The sequence below is a fragment of the Anolis carolinensis genome, chromosome 1 (genome assembly GCF_035594765.1).
Source record: "Anolis carolinensis isolate JA03-04 chromosome 1, rAnoCar3.1.pri, whole genome shotgun sequence".
NCBI lineage: Eukaryota > Metazoa > Chordata > Lepidosauria > Squamata > Dactyloidae > Anolis > Anolis carolinensis.
The window spans coordinates 46551942-46567049 of record NC_085841.1 but is presented as its reverse complement, the minus strand read 5'-3'; the positions used below and the strand labels follow the sequence as shown (position 1 = coordinate 46567049).

At 41.5% G+C, this 15108-nt stretch overlaps 1 protein-coding gene across 2 annotated transcripts in view; it reads right to left on the bottom strand.

Moving 5' to 3' along the window:
- Nucleotides 1–15108, bottom strand: part of btbd9 (BTB domain containing 9) — a 376867-nt gene that overhangs the window by 77959 nt on the left and 283800 nt on the right. For both annotated transcript variants that reach the window (XM_008125190.3, XM_003215917.4), the window contains one exon: nt 4055–4164. In XM_008125190.3, coding sequence (XP_008123397.1) covers nt 4055–4164 — 110 coding nt within the window. The remainder of the gene's footprint in view (nt 1–4054; nt 4165–15108) is intronic.

Sequence of the window (15108 nt, the reverse complement as noted above, 5' to 3'; positions counted from 1 at the left end):
CATGAAAACTGTACTTCTAACACCACAGTGACATAAAATTGCTATTATCAATCTATCACCTAAAGCATAACTTCACTTTTATTACTTGTTTGCCTGGCTTCTAATCTTCAGTTTACAAAGATGAACATTATGTAGATATTAAAGGCAGTTGGTAATATGTCTAATAAATAATCCCATATTTATGTACAGTTACTTGGGCCAACTGAATATACTTAATAAAAAAGATTAACTTATGTGGCCTGTGAAGTCTCTCATTGACCTGATTTGTTTGAAGAATTACCAGAATAAGAGACACACATTCTCCCATAGGTTATTATCAGAACAAAATACAAACATTTGTCCTTCTAAAAAGGTTAAAAATATGGCCACTGAGCAAAACAATATCTATATAGTTTCTTAATGAGAAAGCTGAAAACATTGAAGATACAAATGACTCTTTCAGAGCTTTTGGAAAGTTGTTGCTTTTGAGGAGATGCTTTAAAGACTTGTAGTGTTATTGAACTGTTTTCCACTCAATCAGCATATTGTTACTGTTGTATGTTTTAAGTCATCTCCAATATATGGCAATTCTAAGGCATAGCTATTGTAAGATTTTATTAGCATGATTTGTTCAGAGGGGGGTTTGCCTTTGCCATCCTCTGAGGCTAAGAGAATATGATTACGGGTGTCCATTGGGCACCCATTGCTAAGAAGGGATTCGAACCCTTATTTCCAATCATAGTCGAACACTCAAATCATTATTTTCTGAGTAGAACAGTCTCTCAACACCACACTGTTATGCCATGTCAATATTAATCCCGCCTTTTTTCTTCTTTGATGTTATTTTCAGAGTAGAATACTGTATAAATATCTAATAGAAAATATCAATTCTTATCTATTTTAGTTCACTCACACAAGGTTTGGCTATGTGTTGTTTTTTGTTTTTACAAATTTCAGCTTTCTCTGTTCATACCAGATAGGTTGAACAGCTTCAGACTTTTATTATCTATCTGTACATGTAAGCAGCTGAATGCCTTTTTCAGCTTGAGTTCATTAGACACAGCACCACTAGTACTTGTCCTCCACTTAGGCTTTCCTTAATATTCCCCAAACAACTAAAAATCTAAACACATCTATGATTTATTACCATGTCTGTTTAGTTCATTGCTTTTTAAATTGCTATTTTCTTTTGTACATCTTAAAAACTCAGAGAAATCAGGACACTAATACATTCCTTTGCCATCGTTTTAACATCTTGAGACGTCAAAGTGAACTGGAATGTTTAACTTAATTTGTAAATGATTTTTGATGCTACCACATGCTTTGCTGTGATATAAGCATGAAATCTTTAAAATTTTCGTTCCAATGTTATTTTGATACGAATTACTGATGAAGAGAGGTTGCAACCATTGTACCGTTTATACTGCCTTGATTATAAGACACCCAAACAGAGTAAACAGCAGGTACAAAGCACACAAATCTGTGTAATCTCCTAAAGCAGACTATACGAAATTAGGAAAACGAAGAATTGTTGCATGTACAGAACAACAATTCAGTTTTTTTTAATGTGGACACGACATCAGCAAGTTCAACATGGAAGAAGAATATTAACTGAGAATGTACTGAAAAACAAACCATGAACCTCCTTGAAACCGGCAGAGAGTGTATTGTTAATACACTTCTAAATAAATAAGCCCCAATGTTGAAATCTACAACCTTGTAACACACAACTGATCTTGAACCTCGAAGTTCTTTCTCTTCTAGAACAACTATAACTAGAAGAAGTCCCAAAAGCATAGTGAAGTGTTTGATATTACATACAGATGTATGAAGAGTCAAATTTCCTTGTTCCTTCTTCAACAAAACATATCCTCCAATCTTCTAAATCTGCAACACAGAGTGTTGAAAAGCTCTTCTAAATGGGGTACACAGAGGGACAAGAGAGCCCTTCCACAAAACAAGATCCCCTTCTTTGAATAGAGCTCCCTATCTGCACTACTATTGGAGAGGCTGCCAAGGAGAAAAGGGAGAAGAAGCTGCATCCACCAAACTTGTTATGAACAGATTGATCCTGTTATCTTGTTGCACTTAAACAGGTAAATATGCACTGAGCACGTTATCCTGTTGAGACATGCTAACATAAATTGTTGCAAGAACAAATCAGGAATATTCTTAAAACAAGAATAATAAGGATTAGCCAATAAAAGGAAGTTGCTTCAGTCATCGTAAGAAAGAACACAATAAATTTTAGACATCTAACATTCACATGCTGTAGTTGTCCATAGAAAATGATATTAGCACATTATTCTTCTTCAGTTAAATCCAACATTATGCTTTGAAGGGTTAATTTACCATTTAATGTTTGCTATGAAATAGGCATTTAAGATTTTATAGCTTTAAACCGAGGAGGTTTTGTAGCATAAGGGTTTTCTACCAGTGTGAAACAAAAACACAATTTCTCTTTTTTTACATCAACAATCAACACAGAAGGTCAATAGATAGCTGCTTCTGAAAAGTGTCCAATGATGATTACAAAGACTTTTCATCTATAATCTGAAGTTTTATCCGTCATCTATAATCTGCAGCTCCAGAAAGCAATTATTTGTGTGATAAGGGGCAATTATTACAAAGCCAGCATGGCTTGACAACTTCTAATTTTTCACCAGAGTCACAATTTAGTTTGTAAGACTTATACTGCCATTATGACAATAACTACCACTGCCAGGTAATACCTACCTCAAATGGAGAAATAGTGGGATACAATACAGAAATATAGCATGGCTTCTCTGGGAGAGGCAATAATTGGTAAAGGTTAACTTTATTTTAAAGATATTAGACATTAAAGCAAGAGAGCCATGTATAAACCAAGACATAGTTAAGAAACAATTTGCAACAAAATGATGACACATATATACACAAACCCTACTCCAGGGTGTTCAAATTTTTAAAGTCGAGGGTCAGTCCATCAGCCTGTTGGAAAGCCAGACTATAATTTGAAAAAATGAACGCATTCCTAGGCACACTGCATATGTCTTATTTGTAATGCAAAGAACCCAACATGATGAAAGAGTAATACAATATATAAAATGAAGAACAATTTTAACCAATGTAAATGTACAAGTCTTTCAATGGGAAGTGTGGGCCTGGTTTTGGCTAATGGGAGAGTCAAGTTAATTAGGATTGTTGTTGTGTGCCTTCAAGTTGTTTCAGACAGAGGAATATGCTGCCTCAGAGTCTTGTGGAGTCTGCTTCTCTGCAGGTTTTTCAGCAGAGGTTCTATGGCCATCCGTCAGGAGGGCTTTGATTGTGACCGGGAGGAGGCTTATAGTTGCTGCCTGACTCTCCCCTTTTCTTCCCAAAGGAGGAGCTGCAGTGAAGAGCATCCTTTTTGGAAAATGCAGAGTGGCGACATGGGATGAAGGCAGAGCAAAGAAGGAAGGGAGGGAAGCTAGGCAGGTGCTTGGCATCCAGGACAGTGCTCGGCATCGAGGGCCAACCCTTTGGCCCATGCAACAGCAGTCACAGTGGTAGCAGCGAGTACCTGAGGCAAGGAGGACAATTGGGGAGCCTTCCTTTGCAAAGAAATAAAGAAAAAGTTGTGGGACAAGAGAGAGAGTTGACAAGGGGCCACTGGGATGGGATACCCGAGGCCAGAGCCACTCAAGGAGAAGGCAATGCTTAATCGGGTGAAGGTATGCAAGAGGCTGCCATCTCTCTTTCGCTCCTCCTGAGAAACCTGCATTTTCCGGGGCCCTGATCAGAAAGGAGGGAGGGAGGGAGGGACGAATGAAGAGAGGAAGCAAGTCAAGAATGGAAGGTTGGGTGGGTGGGAGGAAGTCAAGGAAGAAAGGGAGGAAGGAAAGAAACAAGTAAGGGAGGTATGGAGAGAGAGGGCCGGTGGAAATTTGAACAGGAGCTGCAATTGGCCCCTGGGCCAGACTTTGAATATACTTGCCCTACTCCATCTGAGATGAAGTGCTACTTTATTGCAGTAATATGCTACAGGTAATTGTTAGAAAGATGGTAAAATTCACAAGCAATGAGTTGGTTGTATAATTTTCTCCACATCACTTACCTATCAAGCCTTTCTCAAGAGTAAACGTTTTGTTGGTGAACATGCATTCAAAAGCCACAATATGGAAAACTTTGTTTACTGTGTTGTGTGTTCCAACTATTCTTATATACCTATAAGAAAAACAAATTAAATGACAAAGTCTCAGATCACACCCTGTAACATAATTGCAATGTGCAGTATATAAGCAACGTGTGTAATGGCACTGAATAGTTAGTAGTCATTCAGATAATCTGTTTAACTACAAATATTTAAGTAAGGCACTTTGAATTTCCTGTGTGGAGAGAAAAAGCAAGGTATAAATAACATAATAAGAATAATAGTTTAGCACAATCCTATACGCTGAAAACAAAGTATTTTAATCAGAAGGAAAACATTCCAACATTTATATGCACTATGATACAAGAAATTACATCAATTAACAATGATAATGATGTTGATGATGACAAATTAATAATTATTAGACTCCCAACCCAGTTTCTTGGGTTAAATCCTTACATAGTCGTTAAAATCGTACTTTAAAATTAGATTATTGAAATGCAGTAGCTCCATGTATTACACGAGGGATTCATTCCAGTTCACTTCGTATAACATTATTTTAGTTTCATTTTTCTTATCTGAAATTAACAGTGTTTTGGGCTTCCCGTCAAAGAATTCTATAGAATTGCTCTGAAGGCCTTTGAAAAAGTTTAAAGAAGCTTCATCTCTTGTCCTTTAGTATGATTCTATGGTTGACATACTGAGAAACTTCTGATGAAAGTTAACCATAGAATTTGTCTTGAGGGCCTAGAGAGAACAGTTCTTTAGATATTTTTAGGTTTTTAGAGCAATTCTATTGGCCCCTTCTAAACTGCCATATAAAATCCAGATTATCTGTTTTGAACTGGATTATATGGCATTATAGACTCATATAATCAGGTTCAAAGCAGATAATTTGGATTATCTGCTTTGATAATCTGGATTATATGGCAGTGTAGAAGGAGCCTATGTTATTCAAAGTTATATTTGCTTATAAATGTAATCATAAAAAGCAGGCCTACTGTAATTAAAAAAGTATTTCATACAGAAATCATTAAGAGCATATAAGATTTCTCCCCAACAAATACAATAAAAGCAGAAACCTAAAGACAAGTTAAATACAGTAAATGTACTGAAGTGGTAGCAGCAGAAATATAAACATAGGATGAGAGAGTAGGAATCTTAACCGATCTTTAACAGAAATCTGTATTTTTTCTTTGAGCAACAACAACATAGAACTGTATTTGATTTTCAAGCAAAAAAAAAAGCCTGTACATTATTTAATTCAACACTTTAAACATGGTGATTATACATTCGGATATCAAAACTACCCAAATATATCTGCTTTTATTTTTTATTTTTTACTAAAGATACAAAGAAATCTTACTAATCACTGTGTTTCATAATAACAAATGGTTCTATACATCAAAGACCAACCCAATAAATCAATCTCTCCCATCTGCAAGAATGAACCACTCTCTTTTGTCACGATCTTCTAATTTCACACATGTAACTCAATGAACACAATACATTCTATGCTTTGGACCCACTGTTGTGCAGGCCTGGAAAATGTTTTGGCTTAAGAATGCATTGCAAGCCCCATTAACAAGCACCAACTGCAGCTCTTGGTGCACAACTGAATTCTACTTTGGGCAAGGGTTTCCCAACTTTGAGGAACAGCTTTTGGTGCTTACGAGAAATTAAACAGAAAGGCCTGTTACAGATGTGGAAATTCAAATATGGTCCTATGGCACCAGAAATCTTGTGGCTAAATGCTTGTTAAAGTTACTTGAACAGCCTGGGGATTTTTTTTATAAGCAAAGGAGATATCTGTGAATTTCACTCTTAACCTTATAGGATGCAATTCTGAACCACTGCAAAGTCAGATGGAATTAATAGTGGCCCAGACACTCTTTGTATTACCTCAGAGACTTCACCTTCTACAAACAAGCATTAACCTTGAATCAATCTACTCCCTTCATTCTCTAAAGGGAGAATGCAAGTTCAGAGGTTAATGAACAGCTGAAGTTACTAATAAAAGTTCTTAAAAATTCTGAGTGGAGTAGAACATGTCATCTTAATGGAACTGAAAAAGATAACTAGTAAAAATTATCTGAATATAATTTCCTGTCTTCCAAAGTGAAAAATATGTTTTATTGAATGACCAAGTTTCTACTAAGGAAGAGTGACATTTTAAGAGTAATCAGTGGTGTCCTTACCACCAGATCATAACCCCCAAATCCTCCCCAAAATAATTTTTAAAAACAAAGTAGCACCTCTTAGGTCAGGAGCTGAGGGGGGAAAGGAAAGGGCCTGAGGCCAGGAATTGTAGGAGTTGAAATCCAAAACCACTGAAAAGCTGAAGTTTGCCCATGTCTGCCTTAGGCAGTGACCACTGTATATCAACATGTGCTACAAAGTAAAATAAGAATCAGGCGTGAGGCTTAAGTTTGCATCATTTAAATCCTACATGATTTTTTTGAGAGTGGGAATGGTGGAAGTTGAACCAATCAGGATGGCACTTAGACAGTAAAGATCTGTGTTCTCACTGTTTCAGCATCTTCATTAAATCTGTTGTTATGTGCCTTCAAGTTATTTCCAAGCCTTGGTAGTCCTAAGGCAGACTTATCACAATGTTTTCTTGGCAAGATTTGTTCACAAAGAGTTTGTTATTCTCTTCCTCTGTGGCTGAGAGACTGTGTGTCAAAGACAGAACGCCACAAGATTCAAAGTAACAGAGTTTATTAGATTACAGAACTCAAAAATGCCCGTAAAAACACAAGGGCCAGGCAGTTTTTGCCTTTAGTAGCAAAAAGGGACAAAAGTAAATGTTCAAAAGATAAACCGGATTAAACCGGAGTTTAATCCGGGTAAAAACAAACTGCTTGCTTCAGCCTAGGTATTAACAGAACAAAAGCCAAGGAACAAAAGATACAAAGAATGCAACTAATTGGCAGCAGATTCCTCTCTGCTGCCAGCACTGTGCTTAGAGTAACTTGCGTCGCTCCCACACACACACAGTAGACAGGATCTCCAACACGAGCAATTCAGCCAAGGATTGCAGAAGTAGAGTAGACCAGTTCCGTTCCGTAGATCAAAGCCAGAAGCAGACGTTTGTAGTTTTTCCAAGTCCAAGAAGGGGGGAAGACAAGCCGTGGTCAGTTCAGTCCGGGTTCTCAAAGCAGGAGATGGCGTCCGTCAGAAAGACGACGGAAGGTCAAGCTAATAAGAGTAAACACAGGTTTGCACAAACAAATGCCCACACAATCCCTCCCGCCGTCTGACCTTGGATTCCAATCAACTTACGTCTCAGCACAGGAAAGCACACAAGTCTTCAGGGAAGCGTCCCACACACACACGGATCCCAAGCGTTTGCCCAGATTACCTTGCCCGACGCAATTTGCAATTGCTCCCAAGCCCCATTTTATGCCAGTTACAAATCTTCATCACTGTCAGCTGTCCTCCTTAACCCGGGCGTTTCCTCATCACTTTCCTCGTCAGAGCTGGAACACCTCTGACTACGCCCAACAGCATCTCCAGCTGTGGATCCCGTCCCATCCCTCCAGCTAAGCCATGGGTCTAATCCTGAAGGTCCCCATTCATCTTCTGCCCCATCATGGCCAGTGGCCCCCAATTCCTCCCTTACCCGAGTCCAATCCATCTCATCCTCCTCTGAGCTAACCAGCCCCTCCTCCATTCTCTCCGTAAACCCTTCGAAAGATTCTTCGTCAGATGGTGCTGCAAATATGTCTCGCAGTCTTTTTCTCTCTCGCTCCTCGAGAGTATCTGACTCCCGAGGAGTCTTACGCCCACGTCTGTCAGTAACAGAGCCATGAGGCTCAATCATAACACTATCCCCTCTCACAAAGGCCTCCTCCCCCGATGGCGGAGAAGTGGCAGTGATACCCTCCGCTATAGCACCACGACGACTAGAGGTATCAAGTTTCAACAGTGAACGATGAAAGACTGGATGGACCTTTAAACTAGACGGTAAACGCAAACGAAACGCAACGGAAGAAATCTTTTTAACGATAGGAAAGGGACCCAAATACCGAGGCGCAAACTTTCCCCCAGCCTGTTTAATATGTTTGGAAGATAACCACACCAAATCCCCTTCTTCCAACTCCTCCCCTGCCTGCCTGTGGCGGTCAGCCTGAGTCTTCTGCGTTGCCTTAGCTTCCAGCAGTAAGCGACGGGCAACATCATGCAATGCAGCCATTTCCGTAGAGCGGTACACAGGGTCCGAAGAGACCACATTGGTCGACGGCGCCACACCTCCCCGTGGGTGAAAACCATAAGTTAGCTCAAACGGCGTATGCTGACTAGATGTGTGCACCGCATTGTTGTAAGCAAATTCCGCCACCGGTAGCCACTTCACCCAAGCCGTGGGTTGGTCTAAACAAAAACAACGCAGATATTGCTCTAAGAGCCCATTAACCCGTTCCGACTGTCCATCCGTTTGCGGATGGAAAGCTGAAGAAACGTTTAACTTAGTCCCCAAACACTCATGGAAATGTTTCCAAAAGCGTGACACAAATTGCGGAGCCCTATCTGAAATAATCACCTCGGGTGCTCCGTGCAAACGATAGATGTGCTTAGTAAATAGTAAGGCCAACGTAGGGGCCGCCGGAATGGTTGAACAAGGAATAAAATGAGCCAGTTTACTAAATAAATCCACCACCACCCAAATACAAGTATAACCCCCAGACTTAGGCAAATCTGAAATGAAATCCATGGAAATGATTTGCCATGGCCTGTCCGGAACAGGTAAAGACGACAACAACCCTCTAGGGCGCCCAACAGGCGTCTTACTCTGCTGGCAAACGGCGCAGCTGTCACAAAAGCGCAGAATGTCTTGCCGCATCTTTGGCCACCAATAGCTCCTGGTAATGAGCTGCACGGTCTTGAATCTGCCAAAGTGCCCAGCCATGGGTTCGTCATGGTGGGCTCTAATCACCTCCAACCTGAGGGCCCCCACTGGTACGTAGACCTGCCCCCTGCGTACCAATACTCCGTCTTGATCTTGTAGATGCGGCAGTATGGTACGGTTACCTGCTGAGAGCAGCATCAGTTGCTCCTGTGTCCACACATCATCCCTCTGAGCCGCAAGGATCTGGTCATGTAACCCGAGCTCATTATCTACAACACACAGAGAGGCAGTAGGCAAGATGGTCTGACATACAACCTGCTCATTGGTCTTAAACTCCGGCTTGCGGGATAAAGCATCGGCCCGCAAGTTTGCCTTCCCCTCTACGAACTGCACCTTGAAGTTAAACCTGGAGAAAAACAAAGCCCATCGGATTTGACGCTGGTTTAACTTCTTTGCTGTTTGCAAGTGCTCTAAGTTCTTGTGATCAGATCTGACCACGATCTGGTGCCGTGCCCCTTCAAGCCAGTGCCGCCACACCTCAAACGCCACCTTAATCGCCAACAACTCCTTCTCCCATATGGTATAGTTCTGCTCGAAGGGTGTTAGTTGCCGCGAGTAAAATCCACAGGGACGCAAGGTCCCTGAGGAGTCCTTCTGAGACAATACAGCCCCCAACGCGTAGCTAGAAGCGTCCGCTTCTACCACGAACGGTTTGTCAACATCAGGATGGGTTAGTATGTTGTCCGATTGAAAACTAGACTTAAGTTGTAGAAACGCCTCGTGAGCTTCCCGCCCCCACACAAATGGCTGTTTCTTGCGCAGAAGCTGCGTCAAAGGTACCGTGAGCTTTGCAAAATTCGGAATAAACTCCCGGTAGTAATTAGCGAAACCTAAGAACCTTTGTACATCCTTCTTAGTTTTCAGCTCCTGCCATGAGTTGACGGCGTCAACCTTATGTGGGTCCATTTTAAGTTCCCTACCTGACACTACATGACCTAGGAACTCCACTTCAGGCACATGAAAGACGCATTTGGAAGCCTTGGCGAAAAGCCCATTAGCCCGCAGTCGGTGCAGAACCTGCTTGACATGTTGACGATGTTCTTTCTCGTCCTTAGAAAAAATCAAGATATCATCCAAATAAATCACTAAAAATTGGTCAATTAGGTCCCTGAACACATCGTTCATGAACCTCTGGAAGACCGCAGGAGCATTACAAAGCCCAAAAGGCATGACTCGGAACTCGTGGCATCCGAAACACGTGTTAAATGCCGTCTTCCATTCATCCCCTTCCCGTATACGGATTAAGTTATAGGCCCCCCGCAGGTCAAGCTTGGTAAAGACCTTAGCCCCTTGCACCCTTGATAACAGTTCCGAGATTAAAGGGAGCGGGTACCTATCCCGAATGGTGTATTTGTTTAGGATCCGATAGTCGCAGACCAACCTAAGTTCCCCAGTCTTTTTGGCTACAAAGAATACTGGTGCCGCAGTTGGAGAACTAGATGGGCGAATAAACCCCTTGGCTAAATTTTCATCTAAAAACTCCCGCAAAGCTTGCCTTTCCGGTACAGTCAAGGCATACAGCCTCCCTGCTGGCAGTTTCGCACCTTCTGCCAGCTTGATGGCGCAATCATATGGCCTGTGCGGTGGTAATTTGTCCGCTTCTCTTTTACAAAATACATCAGAGAACTCCCCATACTCAGCAGGCACTCCCTCCATATCAGCATGAGTAACGTTTAAAGTGCAACAATCCTGCCTCTTTAAGATCACTTTACGTGTTGCCCAATCCACTTGTGGGTTTACTACAGCTAGCCAATCCATCCCCAGGATCACATCATATCTAGGCAAGCTCGTAATATCCCACACAAACGTTCCCGTTACTCCCTGCACCTCCCACGTTACTGCTGAGGTTTCCTGGTTAACCACCCCAGTCTCCAGCAGTCTCCCATCTGCTCCCTCCACCCACACGTCGCATGCCTTGCGCACTCTAGGAATGCCATGCTTCTTAGCAAACTCAATATCTATATAGGAGACCGTAGCTCCTGAGTCCAGCAGTGCCAGAGTAGAAACAAGTTCCCTTCCCCCAACAGATAATGTAATGGGTACGAAAACATGCTTCCTCCCCTCAGTTGACTGCTTGAGGAGCCCTAGTGCGTTGGACTCACGTCGCACTAGGGCTGGCCTTTTCCCGAAAGCTGGGAAGGTTTCACATTACAATTTTTGGCAAAATGCCCAGCATTCCCACAGTACAAACACAAGCCCAGCTGCCTCCTACGGCTCTTTTCCTCTGTAGACAGTTTTTTAAAGACCCCAAGCTCCATGGGCTCTTCCCCCATCACCACAGGTGCCCTGGTTACATGCATGGGTGGCGCACACATTGCTTTTGAGTGTTTACGAGCCTCGAACCTTGCGTCTAAACGCAGCACCTTAGCTACTAAGGCGTCCCAGCTTTCAGCCGGCTCCAAGCGTGCTAATTCATCCTGGAGCATATCACTTAACCCGGCAGTAAATAAAAGCATGAATGCATTTTCCCCCCAATCCAGCTGGTGGCGATACAGGTTAAACTTATTTAAGTAATCCAAAACAGTCCCCTTTCCCTGTTTCAACCGATACAGAGCCCACCCAGCGTTCTCCGTGCGGAGAGGATCCCCAAAAGTATCAGTTAACAACTTTTTGAAATTATTCAAATTGTCCTTGACTGGGTCATTTCCCAAAATTAAATTAGTGGCCCATTGTCCTGCGGGACCGGTCAACAAACTCAAAATAAAAGCCACCTTACTAGTGTCAGTAGGAAAAGCATGAACACTGAGCTGTGAAAAATAAAGCTCCACTTGTGCCAAAAAGGTTGGCAACTTGCACCTGGTTCCGTCAAAGCGTTCAGGAGTCAAAACATGTCCTTTCACAGCAAAAGCTGTTTGGCTTACGGAAAAGGCCGTTTGCAATTGGTCTACTTTGGCTCTTAACTCATCCATCGTCTTCCTGACGGGTTTATTGCTGCAATAAACTTTTTATGGGCGTCGGGCAATCTGTCAAAGACAGAACGCCACAAGATTCAAAGTAACAGAGTTTATTAGATTACAGAACTCAAAAATGCCCGTAAAAACACAAGGGCCAGGCAGTTTTTGCCTTTAGTAGCAAAAAGGGACAAAAGTAAATGTTCAAAAGATAAACCGGATTAAACCGGAGTTTAATCCGGGTAAAAACAAACTGCTTGCTTCAGCCTAGGTATTAACAGAACAAAAGCCAAGGAACAAAAGATACAAAGAATGCAACTAATTGGCAGCAGATTCCTCTCTGCTGCCAGCACTGTGCTTAGAGTAACTTGCGTCGCTCCCACACACACACAGTAGACAGGATCTCCAACACGAGCAATTCAGCCAAGGATTGCAGAAGTAGAGTAGACCAGTTCCGTTCCGTAGATCAAAGCCAGAAGCAGACGTTTGTAGTTTTTCCAAGTCCAAGAAGGGGGGAAGACAAGCCGTGGTCAGTTCAGTCCGGGTTCTCAAAGCAGGAGATGGCGTCCGTCAGAAAGACGACGGAAGGTCAAGCTAATAAGAGTAAACACAGGTTTGCACAAACAAATGCCCACACAATCCCTCCCGCCGTCTGACCTTGGATTCCAATCAACTTACGTCTCAGCACAGGAAAGCACACAAGTCTTCAGGGAAGCGTCCCACACACACACGGATCCCAAGCGTTTGCCCAGATTACCTTGCCCGACGCAATTTGCAATTGCTCCCAAGCCCCATTTTATGCCAGTTACAAATCTTCATCACTGTCAGCTGTCCTCCTTAACCCGGGCGTTTCCTCATCACTTTCCTCGTCAGAGCTGGAACACCTCTGACTACGCCCAACAGCATCTCCAGCTGTGGATCCCGTCCCATCCCTCCAGCTAAGCCATGGGTCTAATCCTGAAGGTCCCCATTCATCTTCTGCCCCATCATGGCCAGTGGCCCCCAATTCCTCCCTTACCCGAGTCCAATCCATCTCATCCTCCTCTGAGCTAACCAGCCCCTCCTCCATTCTCTCCGTAAACCCTTCGAAAGATTCTTCGTCAGATGGTGCTGCAAATATGTCTCGCAGTCTTTTTCTCTCTCGCTCCTCGAGAGTATCTGACTCCCGAGGAGTCTTACGCCCACGTCTGTCAGTAACAGAGCCATGAGGCTCAATCATAACACTGTGACTCACCCAAGATCGCCCAGTGCACTTTATGACTGAGTCCAATGGCAGCACACTGTCCTCTTGTCAGAGCTTGTTTTTCTCCCACTTTTGTTCTAGAAGAAAGCCTTCAACAGGTATAAGCTTGCAATTTTAGTTCTCTAAGGCTTGGCTCTGCAATCTATGCTGGATGGAAGTAACTTTCTTTGTCAATGGTACCAACAGGGAAAAAAAATACTTTGCTGCCCAAAGATACAAAGATAAAGTGGGCAACAATGCAGCAGAGAGGGAAGGAAGTAAAGATTTAAAAAGATGGTGGTTGCAGCACTAAGAAAGGCACCCATGAATTGAGTATCAGATAGAAATGTGTATTCTTTCAGTATATCTACAATTTTGGTTTATTAAAAACAAAAAAACCCCCAATATATAGATTTTTGTTGCAGACTACATGTAAAAGATTTGATTTAAATTAAAAAATATAAACAGAGAAGGAATTGAAGTACAAGCTGAAGTTGACAGTAGTGTATAAATAATATACAATGTGTTATTCATTAAATACACATTGTGCATATATACTAGCCAAAGGTACAATACTGCTCTAGGCATACAACTCATTGATAAAAAAAATAACAAAGTAAAGATGACAAAGTTATAGCATTCAAAAGTATGGCTTCATTAAATAAAATCTAAATATGTTAAGATGTGGAGATAATAAAGGCACCCAAAGAATTGTGTCTTTACCTGCAGCATTACCCCAAGGGGGGAAATAAAGATGACTAATTTTAAGAATTATTGTCAAAGAAAAATAATAAAATACTTTAATGGCAATCATATGGTTATGCAAAGCAGTGTGAGAAGAGCTAATTGGTTTAGAGCCTTCTGTTCCAGGTGATGGCACAGGGACAAGGACGGTTTCTCCCAGCCTCATGAAAATTATATATGAATGAGATTTTAGGGTTTCCTTAAATGTTATCTTCAAATGCAAAGTCAGTCTAAGACTTACTGGAAAGGGCATAGCAGATGAGAGTCTTTTATACAATCCCTGAAGGGGAACTGCTAGGAAAAAAACAAGTGTGGATATACTTCAGTACCTCCAAGGCCCTCCAAAGCTGCTCAAGCAGATGGAAGATAATTAAACCTCAAACAGGGCTGAAGATGGCAGATACAGAACAGATTGTCCATCTCTGATGAGACTCAACATTTTGGCAAGAGTAGTAACATAGCCCATTATATTTCCATTCTCTCTGTCACTTTACCAATATTGCAGTACAAGTCTTTCAGGCATGCAGCAAAAACATTGCATGTTGCCATTTTTAAAAGGTATATAGTTAAAAATACCAGATAGTTTCACATTATGTTCAACCACTATTTGTTTCAAGCACCATATGAAAGGCCAGTAGTGCTACAATTTCACTCCGAAAAGTACAGAGGTTCAATTAACAATAGCAGTGATTATAATTTTATTCCAAACTTGTCCAGAACTTGTGTATAAAAATCACGTAAAGTCCAAGCACTAAAGAAAGACAACATTGAGACATGAAACCATCCCTATCAATATCTATGATGGTAAGGACAGCATTGTTAAAAAAAAAATCAAAGGGAAAGAAAATTGGACACAAAATTAATACTTATCAAATAATTGCTGCCAGTATTCAATCTGTATCTTTTCTTAGATAGATGGATGTATCTTTTTGTGGTTATAGTTTAGTTTACTTCTCAGAAAAATGTCAACTGTGCTCTGAGCTCAAAATGACCTATACTGTCATGATTCTATGAACTGATCTACATGTCCAATTAGAAATAACAAATATTTCCTGCTGTACCTCTCTATTACTCTACCACTAGACTCATTCCTCACAGCAACATTCAAAAACATACAGAATCAATTAAGTAGCAAAATTAGGATGAAGCAATTACTTTAGTGCGGTTGCTGTGCAACCAATCAACACTTCCGTCTCAGCATCACTATCTTATACTGTACGTATAAGGTATAATGAAATTTATTCTTTATATT